Raw genomic sequence first — 25014 nt, 5'->3', positions numbered from 1 at the left:
ATATATATATATATATATATATATAATAACTTTAGTGTATAATATGTAATTATGAAATTACTCTGTATTGTACCGCCTAACCCACTTAATGAAACTCCTCTAATTAGACAGATGTTTCGCTCGCCCCACTTCACTCTGCTCGCTTCACTCAGCAATATGAGCCATACCTAACAAAAATGCTTCCTGACTATTTACATTGGATCGTTGTACCCCACTATTTCAGCTCCGATTTAAATATTCAACGAACTATTTTGGCATATTCATAAAGTCTGAGACTAAAATGACCCAATGTAGACAGTTAAGAAGGACTATTTTGGCACTTTAATATATATATATTGAAGAATTTATTAATTTAATTATCTTATAGTCTAATCTGTGATTTAAAAACTCAGGAGACCAGCAAGAGCTGCTATGAAACTATTAAGACTTCATGGTCTGAGATTGACAAAGTGGCAGCACAAAAAGATGGCCTTTCTTCATTAAGCCAAATGTTCAACACCTGCAGGTAAACGTAGTATTTCATCGTTGTTATCTTCAAACAGCTATATGTCACGGACAAAAAGTCCCACATCGGCTAGGTGTAGGGCCGAAAAATAGTATTTAAGTCCTGGGCTGCCCACCACCCCTAAGAGCTCTTTTGGGAGGTTACAAGTGGTATCAGAGCAGATTACTCCCTGCCAGGTGTGTGGACTCTTCATGGTCCAGTGAGACCCTTGGTGGAGCCGATCCGTGACGAGGGTGTCACGTGATTGGGCGGAGAAGAATATAATGGACAAAAAGTCCCACATCGGCTAGGTGTAGGGCCGAAAAGCAGTATTTAAGTCCTGGACTGCCCACCACCCCTAAGTGCTCTTTTGGGAGGTGACATACAGCTTTAAACACACCATTAAGGATGTGTTTGAGGTAGTTTGTGCTTATCCGGATAAGCCTCTTATCCGAAAACGCGGACCGCGGGGTTCAACCCACGTTTCGCGTTTAGTATTAAAAATCATTTGTACTTTCAGATAAGCTGCTCAAATACAATTTTCAAACGGTATTTTTAAATTGCCGCCGCATGTTAACTTTTATTCAGGTTGTTTATAGCTAAACTTTTTTAGAAAGTGTGCGTTACGGTGGTGTCACTAATAAACATGGCATGATTTGTTTGATATGGACGAATTAATGAAGCCGGATGAACAATTCTGAGGACCTGAAAAATGGATTGGAGGGCCTGTTCTCTGCAAGTGCGCAGTATGATGATCCGAAGATGAAGCCAGTCAGTAGAATTTGTGCAGGAATTGATAAGGAACCAAATGGAACTTCTGTGCTCCAAAGAATTGTTTCTGGAATTAAAGCAGTTTATGGAGGTTCTAAGTGCTTTGACATTGCTGGCACTGACGAGGATTTGATTTCTGGATGGAGTTGGCAGGTCTGTAATTTCTATTAAATTAAGAGCTTAATTAGTTTAATTATAATCCTTTTTTCATATATATGAGAAAAAAAAAAGTATTAACTGGTATATATGTAAATCAATGTTTTGCATTTAGGACATATCCGTTGCCGTGGCGTTTTGAAAACGTCGTCTCACCGTTTGAAAACTGAGTTTGGGCAACTTACCCGAAAACGTAGTTGGTTTTTTATACTAAACGTGGAATGCGAGTCGAACCTCGCAGTCCGCGTTTCTAAATAAACGGCTTATCTGGATAAGCACAAGCCGCTCCAAATGCACCCTTAATAAATGATAATGTATATATTTTTGGCAGGTGTGCACCGAGATGGTGATGCCTATAGGTATCAGCAACAATAGTACAATGTTTGAGCCATCACCTTTCGACCTCAGGACTTTGAGCTCGATCTGTAAACAATTATTTAATGTGAATCCACGCCCTCATTGGATCACAACAGAATTTGGCGGTCATGTAATTTTCTTTAAACTTAGATATTAATATCTAAATTTAACTTTTTTTTAAATTTAATTAAGACTAAGAATCCTAATTAGCTCCTGAGCTCAGGAACTAATTAAGTCTTAAGAATCCTAATTATTTTTAACATAATTCTACAGAAAATTAAGGACGTGCTTAAAAGATTTGGAAGCAACATTATATTCTCCAACGGTCTTAGGGATCCATACAGCAGTGGAGGGTACATCATTTCCTAATAACATTTAATTAAGGCTTTTTTCTTCATATATATATATATATATATATATATATATTTCGATTTGAATGAGCACTAACATTTTTATTTGCATAAATATATATGATTTTGCAGTGTCCTACAAAAAATATCTAATAGTATTGTGGCGTTAGTTACGGCTAAAGGTTTGGCATCTTTACATACTCTTTCAATGATTTTCATTATTGGGTATTTATATGGGATTGTTCTTAATCATAGTTTATAGAAATGTCAAAATGATAATATTTTTCTTAAATTGTGACCGGAATGGTCACCATAAAGTGCTATTAAAGCTCGATTTTGAAATAATTTGGATAATTTTGACACTTCTATAAACTACGGTTCCATGTGAATGGTCAAAGACTATTTTGGCACTTTGCTCGTGTTAAAATAGTTTTCATTGGGCAGTTTTAGTCTCATGGTTTATAGAAGTACTAAAATAGTCTCAAACTCTTTAAATTGTGGTTGAAATGGTCCCCATAAAGAACTATTAGAGCTCAATTTTAACATAGTTTGGAACTCTTTTGACACTTTTATAAACTCTGTGGCTGAATCAACCACATGTAAATAGTCGGTGAATATTTTGACACTTCTATAAACTTCGGTTGCTTCTATTTTCGCACTTTGGTCGTGTTAAAATTGTCCTTGACTATTTCCATAGGATGATTTTAGCCTTATAGTTTATAGAAGTATCAAAATAGTTTCAAAATCTTTAATTTGGGGTTGAAATAGTTCCCATAAAGAACTATTAGAATTCAATTTTAAGATATTCTAGAAATCTTTTGACACTTTTTATAAACTCTGTGACTGCATCGACCATATGTAAATAGTCAGGGACTATTTTTATAATTTCTCTTTTTTTCTTTTAAATTGTTTTTATTTTATTTTATTTTCTTATGATTGTGGTAATTTAGGGTCGCATTGCTTGGATATATTGGGATCAAATGATGCAGATCCTGAATGGCTCATCTCACAGAGGAATGCAGAGGTTAAAATCTTGGAGAATTGGATAGAAGAATATAATGCAATATATAAGATAAACAAATAAGTAAATAGACCCCAATTTGGAGCTGTTGTGAAGGAAATGAATTGAAATTATCAATCATTGTGATTATTTACTTCAATCAAATACTCATCTGAGCAAATGTAAGGAAAATCGTGCCATACGACAATCAAATACTACAGATTATTAGAGTTCATTTAATGTAACTAAAACTGAAAAGATATGGTTATGGTCATGCAAGAAAAATGCAATCATATTTATTTTTTTAAATCACTAAATATGTTCATGAAGTGGCAGAGCAGATGTTGCATAAATGAATGTTTAAAATATACAAATTTGAATTTAATGTATCAAACTTTACGTGTACTCTTACACGAGATGATTAAATTTCCTAGCAATATATTTCATTCAAAAAATATATATGTACATCAGAAACGCATCGACATGAATCTCGAGGAGATTTAACAGACTAGCCAATGGACGACAAAAAGACCCGCTTAGTCATATGCATCGCCCCTGAGCCAAGGCTAAAAGCCAACCGAGTGCAGACCTTCATGTGAAAACCCAAAGCCATACTCCTGAAATCTATTTTGTCATGTGTATCACTACCAAACCTAGCCATCTTTGCTAAGATTCATGGAGCAAAGTTAGCCCTACATTTTCTGAAGAAGCAAATCATCTCGATAATGATTGTCGTTGCCCGACAAGAGAATTGTGAAATGTTAACTTTGGTCACTGATAAAACATCCATTAACTCGGGCACTGGAGGGAGCCTTAGACTGAAACGATAGTTTACCTCTTAAATTGTGATATATCCAAGGGGAGGTGAACATGTTTGATCGATCAGAGTTGGCAACCTCACTGTCATGTCGTTTGAAAAGTGGAATTTCTTCAAAAATAATATCAGGACATCTTCAGTCAAAGTCATACCACCTTGTTAGAGTTTTGACATTTCTTGTGATTTTGGGAGGTTGAGATCCCCTAGACATTGGGATTTTGAGTATTAATTAGGAAAACAAAATATTCCCTAAAAAAGTCAATAACCGCTCTGAAGATGGCATGAAAACAAACCTGAAATTTGGGGAAATACCAGCCCAGGATAGGAGATAGGGCAACACCATCCCAAGAGAGGAGGCAACGACAACTTTAAGGGAACTCCGATATGTGAATGAGAGTGGTGCTTTCTCTCTCTCGCAATGGTCTTGTTTATAGGAAAAAAATTCAAAATTTTGGCACCAAGGATGAAAATTTTAATTTTTTTTTTGCTTTTAAATAATTTACAAGCGCACACGCACGAGCACATGTGTACGCTTGAACACGTGTGAATTCTCCGGAAGAGAAAATTTTAATTTTTTTTCCTGCTCGTGTTTGTACTTACTTTTGGATCCCAGTGCTTCTTAATGCATAATTATACTCATTTGCTTGTATGAACATACATATGCGCTTATGCATGTGTGAATTCTCTTCTAGACACTTACAACATTGGAGTAATATTGTCCAACAACAGCAGCCATCTTTAGACAACAACTGCCCATCCGCCGATAATTGTGCAATGATAACCTTATTCAAACTTTACAAAATACATTGGACAACTCAAAATGACGCATGCTATAAAATTTTGGAACAATTATTTTTGGGAAATGAGGTACATCACCCAAAAATAAGGGAAAAAAAAGCTATGTTATTAATTAATTTTATTATTTGACATAAATCTCGAGGCGTTTTTTTAAGCAATAAATGCTTCAAATTCAAATTAAAGATCATCCAGAGCCCAATTTCAACATGTTTATATTCAAATTGTTTGTTTACATAAGATGAATCTGATGATATAAAAATTGGTTTAATCTTAGTACAATCAAATCAAGATCAAACTATCTAAGCACATTGGGAGGCGTCAGACTGTTAATTGAATGATTAAATAAACTCCAAATTTGACATATTTTATAGTCAAATCAATCTTCTTGATAAAAGGAATCCAACCAGCACAAACTCCCTTAACATTGAGATTATTAAGCCCCTCCAACTATTACAAAAAACCCTCTAATCAAGAAAAATCAATATGAGACATCCAAACATGTGGTTACATGAGTTATTCACCAAATAACCAAAATGCCTCTCTTAGACGCTATAAATAGACCTCCTCTTTTCACTTGAGAGAGGAGGGGAAGGAGTGATATTTCAACGATGTTCTGGACTGAATTAAATAAATCTATCGTCCATCTACAAAGTTTTCTAATAATTAGTTTGGATTTATACATTTATGGAGAGGTTTAATGGAGAAGTATAGAGAGAATGAGGAGGATCGACATAAGATTTTTATTGATTTAGAAAAAGCTTTCGATGAGGTTCCAAAAGAAATCCTTGGAGAGTTCTAGAGAAGAAAAGTGTTGACGTGACTTATATTCAAGTCATTAAATATATGTATATTAGAGTTGTTACTTGTGTTCAAACAAAAGGAGGATTGGCCAAATATTTTTCATATTTCAGTTGGATTACATAAGAGATTGGCTTTAAGCACATAACTTTTTGCTTTAGTTATAGATGCTCTTACTGGACATTTACATGAGGATGTACGTTAATGTATGTTTTTCGCTAATGATATCCTTCTCGTGGATAAGACTCGAGCAAGAGTTCAGAAAAATTTGAAATATGGAGGTCTACATTGGAGTCTAAAAGCTTTCGTGTTAGTAGATCTAAAACTGAATACATGGAATTGAATTTTAGTTGCAGTAGTTCTTGTGGCAGAGTTGTAAATCATTAAAAGGTGTGATCGTTTTAGATATCTCAAATTCTCGATTATATTATTCAAAGTGATGGTGATATGGATGGGGATGTTATTAGTAAAATTCAAGTTGGTTGGTTGAAATGGAGGAATGCTAAATTTTACATATTTACATATTTATTGCCTAAACTTTAATTTTTACATATATGTCATTTTACATATGCATAAAAAATGTTTTTCCATTTTCTGAAGTCAAATTAATAATATTTTTTAAATTTGATGTGATTTAAAAGATTTGAGTGGTATAAATAAAAACAAGTAAAACTTAGGTGCTAGCTATCTAAATATATAGGAAATGGCAGGTATGAATGTAAATGGTATTAAATGACTCAAGCCAATCAATGTTTAACATTATTTATTTAGATTTCAAACTTTTAATATTTTACTTACATTTATAAAATTATATAAATGAACCAACACATCTAACTCATAAAGAGGCATGAAATATACCTCTCCATCCTCGCATGAAAAACACACAATTTTCAAGTCATCTCCTTCCATCTCCCTCCAAAAGAGGCATTTACATCTAAACCCCAATTCCTATATATATATATATATATAAACTTCACTTTTTACATGTATGCAACACACAAATCTAACTCATAAACTTCAAGTGTTACATTTCTAAAAACTTAGGAATTACTTGGTATGTATGTAAATAGTCTAGCTAAGAAAAAAAAAAGCAAAGACAAAACAAAAGTTAAACTCTAAGTTGAAACAAATCATTCTTCAAACATATGCAACACATCACATACATCTAGGGCTGTCCAAAAAGATCATTGTTCGCGAGCAGTTCATGTTTGAATCATTTGTAAGCTAACGAGTCAAACACAAACAAATCTTCTAAACAAACAAACAACTCTTTGCTAAATCAAATTCGACCAATTTTAACTCAAAATAAAAAAAAAAATTATATATATCATTTATATAATAACATATTCTATAGATATATATCAAAATTTAATTCATAAAAATTAGTATGATCTTGTGGATATGATGTTTAGCATCTTATGTTGCACAAAATTAGTGCAGGCTCAAATCCAACTCCATATATTTATATTTTTTTCTAGTTAATTTTATAGCGCATATTACGTTAGGACTCCGAACGTAGAGGTACGTTCAGAGTTCAATAGTAGCTGTGTTAATGGAATATCCCGCTGTGTTATAGGAATATTCCATCAGTGCTATTTGTAAAAAAATGAAGTGTTATTCGAGTATTATGTGGTGTTATTTAATTATTTTGTGGTGTTATTGGAATATTCAACTGCGTTACTTGATTTGGGGCTATGTTATTCGTCATATTTCCCGTGTTATTTCAACTTTTACTATGTTATTGTTGGAATAACACAACCCCAAATCAAGTAACGCGGGGAAAGATTCCAATATTACTTCATTTTTCACAAATAACGCTGGTGGAATATTTCTATAACAATCCGAACATAATTTTACTTTCGGAGTCATACTCAATATCTTTTTCTTAAGGGGCAATTTCAAATCAAACGTAAACAAACGGTTGTCTCAACCACAAAATCTTGGTTTTAGCTGAAGGAACGAATCTGAAACCACTGGCTGTCACCACCGGCAGCTTCAGCGTCACCGCTGAAACCTCTGCAACGGTTGGTGACAATGGTGCCGTCCTCGTCAACATCCAAACAGAGCACAGATCCGTCCTTCATCTGCGTCGAGAGATGAGTCGTCTGCGATCCCGACACCGGAATCCATTGGGAATCCGATTCGTCGCACGCAATGCTGAGTATGGCGGGGAGATTGGGTCCGACCGCTTTCAGGCAGAAGTATGTTCCGGTGATATTCAAGAACTTCTGCGGAGTGTATTTCCATGAATCGCTCTGTTCGCATGGCGCGAGGATCAGGGGATCCTCGTAGCGCAGCCTGAAGATGCAGGAATTAGATGGTGGGTGGAAGATTTTGAGGCGCGGGCGGACAATGGCGGTGCTTGCTTCGTGGCCTGCATGATCAGTCGAAGTAAGTTTTTCAGGAGGTAACAAATATGTATCAGAAGCTATTCATTTTAAGAAAGTGGCCATGAAAGATCTCGATGATGTTACAACGTAGCTACTGCCCCAAATGTAAGTATTTCTTGTTAGAAGAGATAGAAAATCTAATCAACTTTGATAAAAAATATATTATATTATAAAAATTCTTAATTTTGGGGGCTTTTATTTATTTATTTTTCTTCTGCCAAGAATTCTTGAGTGAGGAACGAGAGGGGAGATAGATCAACAACAGAAGAAGAAGTGAGGTGTGAGAGAATTTAAGAGACAATTGCTTGTATTTACAACTGTTATCAATTGTGAAGAAGAGAGATAAGTTCTTTTCTAAAGTTTACTTTCTGGATTGTCATATTTTACATTCAAGGCTTCTGTATTTGATTTCTCTGTCAATCAAATGAGTTTATTTGTATTCAAACTTGAGTAGTGAGTAATATTATTTTTCTCCCTTAGAATGGGAAAGTAAGATTAATAGGTGTGAAATTTTTTGTTTGATTTTGAATTAATTTATTTCCGATGATGATTAACTTTCCAATCTTACTTTATATTTCATTTTGGTCATATGATTTGTTAAAATCGGTTGTGAGTTATGAGTCTCCAAAAAAATAATAATGGAATCAACTAAGTTAATCACGTTAGCCAATGGAATAGGAATATAAACTGAATGGTGATGCAAATATAAAGCGAGAATGTTTTGATTGGGTTAGAAGTAGGTTTTATGAAAATAAACCTATTGTCTAGCCAAACTTCTTTATGATACCGGAAGGGGGTAAAGAAGAGTATTGTTCCCGTTTGTCACCGTGATTTTCTACACGGAACTTTCACATTTCAAAGTCTTATTTGAATCATTTCAAGGGAGAACTTTTAAGTACTTGAACCCTTCAATTTCTCTGTTGTGGACTTATAATTGATTTTTTAGGATTTACATCAAATCAACATTTCAGGATAGGATCGACATCTGTAGGGTAGAACTTTTCTTAATTAAATTCATCTTGTTCCTTATAGGATCGACAACCGGACTCTCCAATTCTGGTACTACTAATACGCCACATACACTTGCGTGTGCCACCCAAGCTTTGCAGCACCTGGTGCATGTCAATAAGTTGGGCATGCATAACATCTATTCACCAATTTGAGGGGAGAGTATTAATATTATCAATAGCAGGATGATTGCCCACCTCAAAAATCTGTCCAAAATCATGCTTTGTTTTTGATTGCCAATATTATATATTAATTCGTTTCTTAATTTTTAGGCTAACAATTGACTGTTTATCACATTTTAAAAAGTACATTTTTCTACTGTTTGAAACAAAAAATAAGATTCAGATTTTCTATCGTGTTACCTCTTATTTTTCCAATAGGTCTCGCAGAAATAGTATCTGATAAGAATACATTCTACAAACAAACAAATTCGATAAAGTTGTAATGAAATCATGCTATATCGATTCAGTAGTTAAGCAATAAAGTCATTAATAACTAAGTTCAGTTCAATAAAAATTACGTTGTTAATAAGAATTCAGCCATATGGAGCAAGACATGATTATATCACAAAAAATATTGAACAGAATATGCACACAAAAGACTTGTTGCTCATGAAGAATTCCAAACTGATTTAACTAAAAAATTATTTTCTGTAAGGAAAGATTGAGCACTCAAGGTTTTATACATGTAGAGAGAATCAGGGTCCAATTTACCTTCAAAAGAGGGATTTGCATAAAATTCTGAAGCACCTATTAATATGGATACATAGATAAGTGAAGGTGTATACAAGACCATACAACGAAACAAAATTGTTGAAATGCATAAATCTTATATTGAAGAATGAGCATTTTATCCTATTATTTGATAAATTCCTTCATTTACAACACTTTTTACTCTTACAAATCTTAAATCCTAAAACAAAACGTTAAACTATAAATTAAGCTGTAAAAGTTGCCATGACAAGCAATTTTTAGATTCAAATCAACTTACAAGTTTACTGAATTTGAATTTATAGAAGTTATTGAATCCTACTTATGGCAAAACAACCTTGATTTTGTGAGCTGAAAACTCCATTCACTCCAAAAAAAGAAGACTAATTTTTTAAGAAAACATCAATTAAAGCTAAATCATTTAGAAAAACAACAACAACAAAGCCTTAATCTCACTACATGGGGTCGGCTACATGAATCTTGTTTCTCCATTGTGTCCTATTTAGTGTCATATTTTCATTTAGTTCTAATAAATTAAGATCATTTTTTATACAATAAGCCCAAGTCTTCCGAGGTCTACCTCTGCCTTTCTTAGCATAAGTCGAATCTAAAACATCTACTCTCTAAATCGGATCATCAGATGGTCGACGCTTAATGTGACCAAACCATCTAAGACGACTTTCTCTAATTTTGTTCGTCACAGGAGCTACACCAACCCTATCTCGGATATAAACAGTTGCATTTTGTCTCTAATTGTAAAGCCACTCATCCACCTAATAATTCTCATCTCGGCAACACTTAACTTAGCACTATACTTCTCTTTTAAAGGCCAACATTCAGCGTCGTAGAGCATTGCAGGTCTCACCACCGTCTTATAAAATTTTCATTTTAGTCTAAGTGGTACTTTTCTATCACACAAATGGCCCTAAGCATTCCTCCACTACAACCAACTAACTAGAATTCTACTATTAACATCCCCATCCATATCACCATCGCTTTGAACAATAGACCCGAGATATCTAAATCGTTCACATCTTTTAATAATTTGATCACCCAAAGTTACACTTTTGACACTAGAGCTACTATTAGTAAAATTACATTCCATGTAATCAGTTTTAGTTCTACTCAAATGAAGGCCTTTAAACTCCAATGTAGAACTCCATAATTCAATTTTTTTTCTGGGCTTTTTCTTCATCTTATCCAAGAGAAGGATATCATCAACGAAAAGCATACACCAAGGTACATCCTCCTGTAAATGTCCAGTAAAACCATCCAAAACTAAAGCAAAAAGGTATGGGGTTAAAGCCGATCCTTGATGTAATCCAACAAAACTAGGAAAATATTTGGTCAATCATTCTTCAGTTCAAACACAAGTAACAACTCTATTATACTTATCTTTAATGACTTGAATATAAGTCATATCAGTGCCTTTCTTCTCAAGCACTCTCCAAAGGATATCTCTTAGAACCTTATCGTAAGCTTTTTCGAAATCAATAAAAATCAAATGTAGATTCTCCTTACTATCTCTCAACTTCTCCATCAAACCTATCAATAAATATATAGCTTCCATAGTAGATCTGTCCAGCATAAATAACTCAACCACCTTTGTTTAATATTTTTTTATAAGAAAAACACTTTTTTATTTAATTCACTTTACTTGAGTTATATTTTTATTTTTCTTTTCTTTTTGTTTGACTAGTTTATGCATATATTTTTCACATTATTTAGTATCTAATCTATTATAAAGATAATTAAAAGCAGAATTTTTAGCGTCACAGATTGTTCTTTTACCCTCGCTGCAGACCGTTTGATATTTTTCCCAATTCTCTAAGTTGTTACATTTAAACCAATTTTTATAACATCATTTCTTATATTTTATCTTTTCTTGCATATTATTATTCTGTCACCAACTATTTTTATTTATAGACTATTTTTATTTATAGAAATTTTTTCTTTTGATTCTCTGAGGACACCTTTTGTTACTTGTTTAATAGGAATTGTTATTTTATCCCACATAGCATTTGATTCATCATAAACATCCCAAATTCTGAAATCTTGAATTTTACTCATAAAAATAATTTTATGTGTCTTTTATGTTCCCCCGTCTAATTCTACGATGATAGGTTCTAGTATTTTTTATTTTACAACTCTTCATTTTAAAATCTAGAACTAATAAACGATGTTGAGTGCTTAAATCCTCACTTGGAATGACCTTACAATCTTTCCAATTTCAACAATTTTTTCTTCTCATAAGAAAATAATCAATTTTTGTTTTATTAGATTCATTCTTATAAGTAATAAGATGCTCATCTTTTTTTTTTTTAATAAAGTATTAGTAATAACAAAATCATATGCTAAAGAGAAATCTAAAATAGCTCTACCTTCTTCATTATTCACTCCAAAACTGTAGCCTCCATGAATATTTCTGAAATCTTCTACCACTCTATCGACATCTATTTAAAACTCCTCAAATAAAAATTCTTTCTTCAAGAGGTACAATTTGTATTAAGTCTTCCAAGTCATTCTAAAATTTATCTTTAGACCCTATATCTAAACCTACTTGAGGAGCATAAGCACTTATAATATTAAAAATCTTAGTCTCAATGATAATCTTAAGGTATATAATTCTATCTCTAACTTTATTAATTTTTACAAAATTATCTTTTAAACTCTTATCTATAATTACACGTACATCATTTTTAGTGCAACCCTTATCAGAACACCAAAGTTTAAAACCTAAGTTATCAATCTCCTTGGTATTTTCTCCAACTCATTTAGTTTCTTAAATACATAAGGTATTAATCTTTCTATGAATCATAAGATCATCTAATTCCAAAATTTTATCATAATATTGATTTCATTAGTTTCATTGACTAACTTCTTTACACGCATTCGTCTGTAATGTGGCAACCCTTGCTTATTTAACACTAAACCCCGACGTCGGTGTAGCAGCTCTTGCATACTTTTCACTATATTCAAGTTATACAACAAGTCGCTTCCAGGGGACGCCCTAGCTCTTACACAATGATCAAAAGGATTCATGTCATGATTTTTTCGACAAGTTTTATGATGTATGTTGATTACCTAACACAACCCTCCACTTTTCACATTCGGGCTTGGGACCAACAATGACAGTGTTTAAATCATTTAGAAAAACAATGAGAAAAAATAAATAAATAATAGTTCTACCCATTAAACAAGTGATGAGCATTTCTTCTTTAGTAAATATTTTTGATGTAGTAAAGCGAGTCACCTGTTGAACGAAAAAAATATTGCGTCCGGAGTCCAGTGACAAAGCTACGTTCGGATAACGGACGTGATACACCGGATGGAACAGAAGAGAGAAACAAAATGTCGCCCCCAGTGTATCGCATTCGTTGTATGGAAGTAGTTTGCGTTATTACTCTAGACACAATATTTTTTCAACAGGCAATTTACTCCATTTTATTTTGAAATTTTTAAGTGAAGTTATTTCTCTTTCCTTCAAAAATAAAATAAGCTTGAGATATGAAATACTATTATTGCTTTCTAAAATATATTTTATATCTTGAACTATATAGGCATGATTTTTTTTTGAAAAATAAGAGTAAACCAAAACCATCCATTAGATGGAATATCAATAAAGATTAAACCTGCAGAACAACAAATGGAAGCAAACCAATACATTTGAATTTGTTGTCTTCAAACAAGAGTTAAACTGAGGTGAATTAATTATATGAAATGGTATTCCTATACCTGTAATTTGTAATTCATTATTATTAATATCATTAATTTATCATTAAATTAATCATGATACTTGATATAAATTACGAATCTCAAAGCACTTAAAACATCTTAATTACTTGGATTTTTGTTCTCATTTCTCCTAAATGATTCAGCTTTATCTTGTGTTTTCTTCTAAAATTCTGCCCCAACTTATCAACTGAAACTTCCAAAATCTTTCTTTTGAACTACTTAAACAACACTCAGATTAATATTATAGCAGGATCCAACCATGGCGGAATCGCCTCTTTATTTTCTGAAACAAAATCAGAAATCACATAAAACTCGAAACGGTTTACAACCTAAGGTATGAATCCCTCTTATAAAATAAGAACATCAGCACACTTCTCAGAGGAAGAACTCTGCTCTTATGCAGACTGATTCCAATAAAGAAAATCATAGAGAGAAAATGTTCCAGGAAATTTAGAGAGAACGAATCTATGCAACTAATTACAAATATCTACGGCGGCGAAACAAAAAAAAAAAAGGTTAAAATCAAACCTGTGGGAATGGAAGGCAAAGCCGGAGGATTATGAGTTTGAAGCAATAGCAACTGCGAGGAGAGCAGAGAAATCACAGAAGACAGCATGGTTAGGGATCTGTGGAAACGTTTCAACCCTCTTCGAGTCTTCTTCAACAACGGAAGGTTGTTTATGCCGCTCTCCCTCCCTCTCCCTCTTCTTCTCCTCCGGCCCGCTGATCAGCTACTTAACCACCTGCTTTGAATGAGAAATATACAGCAAATATATAAAATATTTAAATCTGTATTGAATTTAGGTAGAATTTAGGTATTTTGAGTAAGTAATTAATACATTTATTATTTAGAAAAGAGAGCTAAACGAGCAACATGAGCGATGTGAACTCATGATCTCATAGTGAGAAATTATATCGTCAATCACTGTGTTGTAGATAAGGGAACAAATATTTCAACATGATGAGATAAAATTATGTGCACTCACCTTAACACTAGAGGCATTTACATACATATCATTTAATTATTATATATTTAAATATCGAGAAAATTGTCAAAATGGTCCCTAAACTATTTAAAAGGGTTATTTTAGTTCTCGATTTTTAGAAAAAAATGTCTTTTTTTTTTTTTTTTTTTTTTTTTTTTTTTTTTTGAGAAAATGTAAGGATCATACCCAACTCTATTCAAAAAGAACAAAACGAGTTACAAAATGATATCTCATATTACAACTCATATGATGAATAACAAAAAAGAAAAACACCAACAATAATACAATAACCCAGCAACTAAAACAATCCAACAATAACGACAACTGAACAGCAGCAACACGAAATAACCACAAAGCAGCACTCCAATCAGCAACAACAAATCCTCATAAAAAGAAGAAGCAGTCCACCAGAATAAGAAGCACCGTAAAGAAAACAAGCAGAAGTAGCAGAACCACCAACAAACTACCGAAATACAAAGAGAGAAATGATGAACAAAAAGAAAAATAATCTAAAAGTTTATGGTGTTAAAAATAAGAGTATTTTTTAGAATTATGCTTTTTTAGGTTATGGGCCAAAATCCAAGAATATAGGTGTTAGATATACGTAAATACACAAGAATTGAGTAAATATAAATCTTCCTAAAAAGAAATACAATTCTTTGATAGCAATTAAGGTTCTTGAGTTTTTCTTAGGGCATCACGATGTTAATTAAATTTAGTTGAGAGGTAATTAGTTGAATAAATTGAACTAGGGCTGTAAAAAAAACTCGTTGTTCGCGAACAGTTCGTGTTCGGTTCGTCAATGAATTCGTGTTCGATTCGTTCGATAAGTAAACGAGACAAACGCGAACAAATTTTTTTCGTTCGGTTAGTTAAACGAACCAAACATGAACAGTGATGCGTTCGTTCGTGTTCGAATCGTTATTGTTTGAAATTTAAAATAATATAAAATAATTATATATAAAAAATTTATTATATTTTAAAACATTAAATTTTATAAATTATAATATATAATAAAATAATAATAATAATATATTAATATACTATAGTAGTAATATACTAATATAGATATTGTATATTTATATAATATAAGTTATATAATTAATATATAATATTATTTTTATATATTAATATTAGGGATGTCAAATTGGCTAGTCGTTCGCGAACAGCTCGTGTTCGGTTCGTTCGTTAAGAAACTAAAACGCGCTTACGTTTACACCCCTAGATTAAACATAATTAATATGATGAGATTTGTTTGATTATGGTTATTTAAAAAATAACAAATAGTTAAAAATATTAATAATTGGAATCCCCCTTCTTCAAAAAATATTAATATAATTTTGTTAATAATTTTTATGATTATAGCTACCTTTGAGTGCAATATAATACTGATGGAACTAAAGACATTATTTCATATTAATGCTAGTTAATTACTTGAAATTATGCATAAATAATTTACATGACCGAATGAAGATACAATGAGGGGTGTCTAAAATGTCATTTAATTTCATACAAATAACTTATTTTGAATCATGATGATTTCGAGTTTAAAAAAATGTCTCGAAAAATTTCAATAAATTTGGGTAGTTTAAATTCATATTTTGTAAATATAACAGTCAAAAATAAATTTAAAAAAAAAATTAAATATATTAAAAATATTATAACTTCAATCAACCATAACCACTAAACGAACCGTTACGAGATTCTTGTGATTTTTCAGATTTAAAGAATATGTATGTAATCCACTTTAAATTTTCAAAGGACTTGCTTCTATTGTATTAAATAAAATAAAATTATTATAATCTCATATAAAAAAAATCACTTCAAGGAATCTTATAAATTATAACAACAATAGTAGAAAAATAGATCCTTGAATCATAAATAAATAAAAACATTCATGAGTCACGTGAATAAAAGCTCACATGTAACTCCACATTTATAAGATTAACATAAAATTTGACCACGACGCAAAAAAAAAAAAAAAAAAAAAAAAAAAAAAAAAAAAAAAAAAAAAATTATTCCAATGCTCGAAGGGTTAATGCACGACAAATTTGTAAAATTAAACAGTTACAGCATAACAAAAAATGTAAACAAACGCTCATACATTCTACATATGATCATCTGAAGTAACCGAACAAAGTATGTAAGTGTAATCATCAAAGTGTTTGTCAAAAGCTGTGTTTTTAGTTGATCTTTTTTTTCTTTTGGAGCGATGTACCTATCAAAATAAGAAACTACAAATGAATTGATAGAACAAAAAAATAACATTTAGTAGTACAACATAACAAATTAACTTACAATTAGAATCAAATTCCTCTCCATGGGAGCATAACTTGTCGAGACACCTCCTTGATCCAACTGTACTTCAGGTTTTGGCTCACTATGTGCAGTCCAGTAACAATAATTAGGTTTGAATCCCTTGAGGTAAAGATTCAACTTAACTTCGTCGGGTGGTAAAAGTGCTTGATATTTGTGTTTCGCGCAAGGATAACAGAACTTACCCTTAGAAAGATAGATGTGCAGTTGTAATGTCACTTGCACAAATTCCTCAATGATATTCAAGAGCTTATCTGTGAATCATTTTTGTCCAGGATACAATTTGTTATACACCCAAGCTCCAAAATTATGGATATTCGTATGCAACATAGATGTAGTTTTACGGGTCAGTCAACTACTACGAAAATAAAAATTAGTCAATACTTATAATAAGAAGTCGACACTACTTGGTCAACAACCAATTGCAAGCAACCAACTTAAATTCTACTAATAACAAACCCATCTATATCACCATCACTTTGAACAAAACCCGATGCACTCCTCTTCTTCAACCAACCAAGATTAATTCAACTAATAGCATCCCTATTTATATCACCCTCACTTCAAAAATTTGACCGAGCGATGCATTCCTCCAATTCAACCAACCATCTTCAATTTTACTAATAACATCCTCATCTATATCACCATCGTTTGGAACAATAGACTCGATCGTGGCATTCATTTACTTCAACTAACCAACGTGAATTTTAGTAATAACTTCGCATTCTATATCACCATCATTTTAAACAAGACCCGATGCATATATTGCTTCACTTCAACAAACCAACTTGATTTCTACTAAGAGGTAAATACATACCACTCAATACGTATGTATTTACATAGCTAACCCCTACGCTTTAACTTTTATGAAGATTTCATGCATACCACTCAATACTTATGTATATACATAGCTAACACCTAAGGTTCATTTCTTATGAAGATATTCATACATACCACTCCATTTTTATGTATATACATACCTAACACCTAAAATTCAATTTTTACATACATACCACAAACCTAACACCTAAACTTCAACTTTTACATCTATACCACATTTACATAACTAAACAAAAATTTAAATGCGAATGATTTAAAGGCACAAAAGGAATTACCTTCCTAATAATTTTCTGATTGGAGTGAAGGGGAAGGATGAGAACTATGAGAGTTTCGGTGGTCTCTGTAAGACGAGTAACTTCATTACTTTCCCGGCTAAGCTAGCTAGCCCTAATGGCGACTGAATTGCGACGGACGATGGTTTTGAGCGAAAGTGGAGAGCGAGGGATTCGAGCAAAAGGGAGGATGACATGTCACAGAGAGGAAATAAATGAAATTTAGGCTCAAGAGATGCGAATATTAGGTAATTTGGTCGGATTTCCGTAGGATTTGCGTCTCACTTGGTTAAACGCTAACAAATAAAGGTTTTGCGTTGCTTAGTTTGATGCAAATAGGATGCAAAAAAATGTCGCTACTCTAAACAAAGTTTCACTATTTTCAGAGTGCTTTTTCTGTCAAATTTTCAAGCGTAAATCGGGCACAAAATCGGACGCAATTATTAAAATTTATTATTCGCCTCTTAGCGCTCGCAAATTCAACCCTAACATTTGTGTCGGAATATTCCAATGCAAATTTCGGACGCTAATATGCGCTTCTCCTATAGTGTTTGTTGAATGTCCATCTTAGTTTTTTTTTATATTTAGTTTTATTTATGCTTTTGTTTTAACAGCGTATTTATTTAATGTATTTTTAATCATCTTTATTATTATATATATATTTTTTTTTAAAAATCAACTTATTTTTAAAAACATTCAAAACATCATCACCATTAAATATATTTTATTCAAATAAAAAGAAAATTAATAATTATAAAAAAAGGATTTTTACGTATCAATCATCTAAGACACTGAATATAACTTTAAATATAACATTTTAATCACTTTATTCATTACAGCCATCCTCTTTTACCCGTTTTTAGTAAAAGTTTTGGATGGGTAAAATGTTAAAAATTAGAGGGTTAAAATATCATATTCAATTTTTTTAGGGTAATTATAAAAAAATCCCTCATAAAGAGTGAAGGATGTGCATCATATGACTAGTGTAAAGTTTATATATTCAAAAATGAATTTTCAATTAAAAAATCAAATTATGCTGTCAATTTTAATTTGGGACCACTCAAGCCTCCAACTGAACAAATTTATGGCTGAAAGGATTGAAGTGCCAAGAAAGTCATGCAAATATCAATATTTGTATTTACATATCTGACACAAATTAAGTTTTTTTTTACATTTATACCGTCTAAATCTTTCATATCACATCGAAAATGTCATTATTTTAACTTCTAAAATATTAAATACAGACTTCCGTGCACAGATAAGATGGCACATATGTCAAAATTGATGTTTAGGTCCTAGATATGTGCATGCATAAGAATTGAATGGTATGTATGTAAATTTTCTTTATGCAAATTGAGGATTTTCATTACTCTTTCCAATTACCTTAAATTTAATATTTATGGCCTCTTCAAATTATTTTGGCATCCGCTTTGCAACAATATGTCACCCGAAGCTCATTAACATCAATACTATTTATGGCCTACCAACTAACACTAGCCATCAATTGATGTATACACCCACAATTGCTCTTCGCACAACATAATTTGTCAATCATCACGAGCACTCTTCATTGATCCCCATACAATGTTGATGCCCTCTATTATTTACTGCACGAGTAAATTCAACAATAACTTATTATCTTTTGGCAATAATTGGCCAACACAAACCCTCACCACCGTTTATAGCTTGACTTTTATCCCTCTAATGTCAACTTTTGATCGAGCGAATGCTATTCATTATCATTGGCAAATGCTAGCCATTAGCTAATGTCAACACTAAATGTCATCCATTACCTAATACCAATGATCGCCCAAGATGACATTCATAATCAATCAACATTTGTAGTCATCTTCCACTAATTTGATGATTGTCTTTGCCCATAGCCTTATATCGGTCGTGGACTAATGGTGTTTCTGATAATTATTTACCATTCAACAACAACCTTCTACTGAGACTAATGCCTAACATTAACACACATTATCAATCACCAACTGCGTCAGGTCATCAACCATCGTTTATACTCGCTATCGCTTACTATCAAATGCTCTTCAACATACATCATTTGGCATTCCCATCGTTTGTCTTTTGATATCGATACTGTCCCTTTACTAACTTTAAACGTTTAATAAATAATGTCATACCTGCATATTGTCATAAGTTTTCACATTGTTAAATGTTTGTCAACTAATATTTTTCAATATCTATAGTTAATTAAAATCCAACAACTTTCAGCTCCCAGCCTCTGTTATCATATTTCTTCAACATCAAATACTCACCAAACAACATCGCCAAACATCCATAGTTAACAAAAGTTACTCTTGATGTTCATGAATGTCCAATTTCAAGTATTCATTATAATCCTTCATCAACAATTCCTCAACAATTACTTCCAAGAACAATTTCACATAATTTAAGTTTTAATATAGTACTTCATCCCTCTCTAATTAGGGCTAAAATAAGAACATTTATAAGTTTACATTCAAATTAATGCATTTATTTCAATTAATCTAGATCTTATCAAACATTTGCCAAACACCACCCTAAGTCCATAGTTGATTGATGTAACTCCCAATGCCTATTAATGCCCAACACCCTAAATGAGCATTATATATATATATATATTGTTATTAATAAATATTTTTTATAAATCTAAATAAATAAGTAATTGAATAAATTTTAAAATAATGATTAAAGATTTTAATCCAATTAGAAAAGATAATATATAAACTATAAGTAAATTTTCTTAGTCAAATGATATAAATAAATACTAACAAATTAGTTTATTAAAGTCACGAAATAGAAATGAATTGCATCATATTAATAAAGATTTTGATATTAAGCAATTCAATAAATTATAATCAATTATAGATCATGCAATAAGTTTCACGTTAAAAAACAAATAAGTTTGCTCACGAACATAAACGAATATATTAAACCGTACTTATAGACACATTAATCTTCCACTTTTAAAAATGCTTAAATTTATTTATTTACTAATTTAAATAAATTTGATCGAGTATTAAGAGCCAGATTCGAGTTGTTCGTGAAGTGCAGTGGTTCATTTAAACCTCTACTTTTCTTATATTAAAACATAATATTTAAAATGTACAGTTATAGATAATTAAAGTATTGCCTCAAATGAATAATAATTAGAGTAGGGAAAGATTAATGTTTGTATCAACTGAAGAAATCTGAAGCCATTAACTGCCACTCTTAATTAATATGACTAATGATTAATGCCTGTTATACTCACTAATCTCCTCTTTTTTCACTAAATTCCATTGTAGTCATCATAAATCAAAGCTTAATCTACAAAGAGAATATTAAAAATAACACAAGCTTTTAAATCCAACGCATAAAAACACAACTATTCATCAAACATACATTACATAAAATACTCCAAAAGCTGTTAATTGACATGAAAATTAACACTAAGTGATTATTTAATACTTACAAGACATGGTAATTAATGAACACCATCTTCCTCCCCTAAGCTTTCCTGTAGCTGAATGTGTTAATCTCAAACCACTGGCTGTCACCATTAGCAGCTTCAGAATCGCTGCTGAAACTTCTGCAAGGATTGGTCACTATGTTATTGTCATCATCAACATCCAAGCAAAGAACTGTTCCGTCCGCCAGCTGCGTCGAAAGATGAACGTTCTGCGATCCCAACAACGGAGTCCACTGAGAATCCGAGACGTCGCACGCAATAACGAGCTTGGCCGGAAGACCAGCTCCAGTGGCTTTCAGGCAGTAATATGTTCCCACAACAGTCAGGAACTTCTGTGGAGTATAGTTCCAGGAATCGCATTCGTCGCAGGGGGATAGCGTCAGGGGATCTTGGTAATGCCTATAGATGCAGGAGTTTGTTGGTGGATGAAAAATTTTGTGATGGGGGCGGGCAAGGGCTTTGATTTCTTGGTCGCCTGGATCATGATTTGATGAAGTGAAAGTATTGTATCAAAACTTTATACTTTACATTTATACCGCCCAAATCTTTCATATTTTAGTTTGAAATCAATCATGACTTTAAAAGCTGTATTTTTATGTGAGCTCAAAGTGTTCATAAGTTGTTGCAGAATAAAAGTGTTAGCAATCCATCTTTATTTGTTGGGGCATTTGCATACATACCACCCAATTCATATGTATTTACATATATATCTAACATATGAGTTTTACTTTTTACAATTAAACAACAAAATCTTTCATATTGTCAAACAAACCACTATTATAACTTTAAAAATGTGGAATACATCTTTTCATGTATGAGTAAGTTGGCATATATGTAAAGATTGAAGTTTAGGTTTTAGATATGTAAATACATAGAAATTAGATCTTTCTTATTTGTTTGGGTTGGTATGATAGCATATATTATGAAGTATATATAGAATTGCATGCAAAAAATAAATAAATACATGAATTATTGTAGTTGGTTTGCAATAACAAAAGCAATGACTATGAAAACAACACATCGATAATTCTTCTAATTGCATAGGACATGTTTGCATATGTTTAACCATTTAGTTCTGATTTGCAGAAAACATGATTAGTATAAATTTAATTATCATCGTAAACTTCATTTAACTAACAAACAAAATGAATAATTCATATTTAATGTTAATTAAGCTTTAATTAAATAAAGATAACATAATGATCATTAAAGCTAAACGTCGGTGAAATTCTCATCATTCCCGGAAGAAACCCTTTTCAATTAGGAAGGTAAAGTGTAGAAATAATTTATTGCTTACCTAATAGAACTCTGTAAAAGCTTCATTTGAGTAAACTAAGCAACAATTTTGTGGCAGAAGTAATTTCCAAAAACGATGGTAGATTTGCCCTCTTTTGTTTCAGAAAAAGACAGAAATCACAAAGGATGCGACAATATTTGGGGATTAAAAGAAAATCGATTATAATTGTGTATTGATATAACCATACCTCGTTGAACGGAAGGTAAAGCCAAAGTGGTCTGAGTTTGAAGCAGTAGGAGCTGAGTGAAGAGCAGGAGAATCACAGAGAGCGCCATTTTTAGGGTTTTGGAGAACAGAAAAAGCTTCGTGTAAATCTTCTCCGAAGAAGAAGACATAGGATTGCTGGTTGATTGGGAGTCGCGACTTCTATGATTTATATGGTATCGCTAGCAGCAAATCTAAATTTTTAGTATTTCTGTTGAGTAAAATAATTAGGTATTTCCGACCCGATGCGAATTTGTCCGATAGATGGACGACTAGAAAACCCTAAATTATAAAATTATAAATCTCTAAAAATTTTCTTATTGCGTGTGGCTGTAGAACTATCTTATGGAGCAGTGATAACTACACTTACAGATAATGGTTCGAAAGTCTGCAGATCCGGATGGTCAGTCACAGATCGCCACGTCGACCGTCGATTAGGTGTATGATGATTTAGTGTTTGGTAGTTGACCGTTCGGACGTACAGTGTCCTGACATAATATTTCCTCTTTACGGCGGTTTGGTCGCATCCAGATCAACGTCCAGACATGTCGCCACACGTAGTATTTTCTCTTCTTATGGGGGTGTTTTATGTTTGGTCTTTAAGTAGGATTTAGTAAATCTACTAAACCTTACTCAATTTTTTAAATATGTATTTAAGCCTGAGTGAATGCAAAATGTGGAGCCTAAACCATAAATTATAACCATGATAAATCTGATTAAAAGGTACTACTAAATGCCCCCTATAAGAGTAATGTTTGTTAGAACGGGTTTTTATTTTTTAGGACTGTTAAAAAAAATTAATTAAGAAAAAGGGCACATTTATAAACATACCGCACAAGCGTATAATTTTACAAATCTAACCACAGGAGCTGGAGTTGGAAATTGTGTGAGCTCTAAGTCACGTGAGATGAGTTGGTCACATGGACCATAGAGGGTGAGTCGTCGCACAGTCTTCAAGGTGTTGTCGTTATACTATCTTCGAGGTGCTTTCATGCACTTTCTTTAGAGTGACACCATTATATCATCTTCGAGGTGCATTGTTACACTATCTTTGAGGCACATCACTACACTAACTTCTGGGAGCATTGCAACATCTTCTTTGGGGTGGTGTCATTAAACCATCGTTGGAATGCGTTCATGCACTGTCTTCAAAGTGTGTTAATGCACCGTCTTAAAGATATGTTACTGTGTCGTTTGTCTTTGGGGTTCATTTTTGTGCTTACTTCGAAGTGTGTTGCTGCACAGTTTTCTTTCACAATGTATGTCAGGATTTCGTGACGCACGTTGTAACTAAACTCCTTCTCTCGGTCCTTCTCTAGACTCAGGTCTAGGTCTCCTCTTAAGAGGGAGGGAGGGAGGGAGGCTCTGTTTATAGAGTCCGGGGTGCAAATAAAGAAGGAATACATACTACTCCTATCAGACGACCTGTAGAGATTCTCTTGATTGGACGATATTTTGTGAACATTTAAGTGTTTTAATTATGTCAAAATTGAGTAATCTTGGGCTACTTAAATTTATCTCATCGAAACATTCAATTTTATTGTAAGCTTCTCATTGGAATCTATTTTAGCTTCAAATTATGAACTCAAAGCTTCCAAAATGGCTAAACGGCTTGATCCATGCTTGATTTGACTCAAATTAGACCAACTTTGGTATCATTGGGTATGTTTCGTCAGACCGGTCATTTTGATTGTAAATTCACCGAAATCAAATGTCCACATGATTTTTAATTGCTAATAATGAAAATGTATTAATGGTGTATAAGTCCTGAAATTTTTAAATTTCATCGTGATAAAGGATATGTTGGAACCAAAATATTTCAAGTATGAAGCGATGTTGAAGCCTGCATGATTGACAAAAATGAAAATAAAATAAATTAAAAATTAGCATAAGATTGTTTGTAGGCTATGTGACGACTCGGAAGTTGGTCGTGTAGATAAGTTATTGAGTTGGCACCCATCAATCGAGATTCGAGACTCTCAATTGGCCTGTTTATGGGACAATATTCTAAAGTTCGTCAATTGCTTTGTCGTCTCGCTTTCGACTTGGCTTAAATTGTCTCATCTTTAACCAAAGCTTGCAATGTTTTGATCATAATTCGATGGAGCATTTACTTACATACCATCAAGTTCTTATGTATTTACATATCTAACACCAAAACTTTAATTTTTTACATTTATTCCGTCCGAATCATTCATATCATTTATACCATCCAAATCTTATATATATATATATATATATATATATATGGGTTGCCTCCCACAAAGTTCTTGG

General features: G+C 32.4%; 3 protein-coding genes across 3 annotated transcripts in view; 1 reads left to right on the top strand and 2 right to left on the bottom strand.

Annotated features, from left to right (window-relative positions):
* The window catches only part of LOC110024449 (lysosomal Pro-X carboxypeptidase-like), a 5496-nt gene extending 2072 nt beyond the window's left edge, over positions 1-3424 (top strand). Inside the window, exons 4-9 of the mRNA XM_020724417.1 lie at positions 393-505; positions 1168-1408; positions 1743-1898; positions 2042-2121; positions 2251-2300; positions 3069-3424. Coding sequence (XP_020580076.1) covers positions 393-505; positions 1168-1408; positions 1743-1898; positions 2042-2121; positions 2251-2300; positions 3069-3202 — 774 coding nt within the window. The 3' untranslated portion in view covers positions 3203-3424. The remainder of the gene's footprint in view (positions 1-392; positions 506-1167; positions 1409-1742; positions 1899-2041; positions 2122-2250; positions 2301-3068) is intronic.
* A 3745-nt stretch (positions 3425-7169) lies between these two features.
* On the bottom strand, positions 7170-14109 carry LOC110024450. Its single transcript, XM_020724418.1, has 2 exons — positions 13903-14109; positions 7170-7905 (listed from the first exon to the last, which is right to left on the bottom strand). Exons 1-2 carry the CDS (start codon positions 13988-13990, stop codon positions 7478-7480), a joined length of 516 nt encoding a protein of 171 aa, XP_020580077.1. The 5' UTR covers positions 13991-14109; the 3' UTR covers positions 7170-7477.
* A 7000-nt stretch (positions 14110-21109) lies between these two features.
* LOC110024445 lies at positions 21110-23016 on the bottom strand. The gene is made up of 2 exons (XM_020724413.1): positions 22724-23016; positions 21110-21714 (listed from the first exon to the last, which is right to left on the bottom strand). Exons 1-2 carry the CDS (start codon positions 22869-22871, stop codon positions 21278-21280), a joined length of 585 nt encoding a protein of 194 aa, XP_020580072.1. The 5' UTR covers positions 22872-23016; the 3' UTR covers positions 21110-21277.
* Between the last annotated feature and the right edge of the window lie 1998 nt (positions 23017-25014).

The sequence above is a fragment of the Phalaenopsis equestris genome, unplaced genomic scaffold (genome assembly GCF_001263595.1).
Source record: "Phalaenopsis equestris unplaced genomic scaffold, ASM126359v1 Scaffold000256, whole genome shotgun sequence".
Classification (NCBI taxonomy): Eukaryota; Viridiplantae; Streptophyta; class Magnoliopsida; order Asparagales; family Orchidaceae; genus Phalaenopsis; species Phalaenopsis equestris.
Note: the sequence above shows the minus strand (reverse complement) of the source record. Positions and strands in the feature narration are given on the sequence as shown.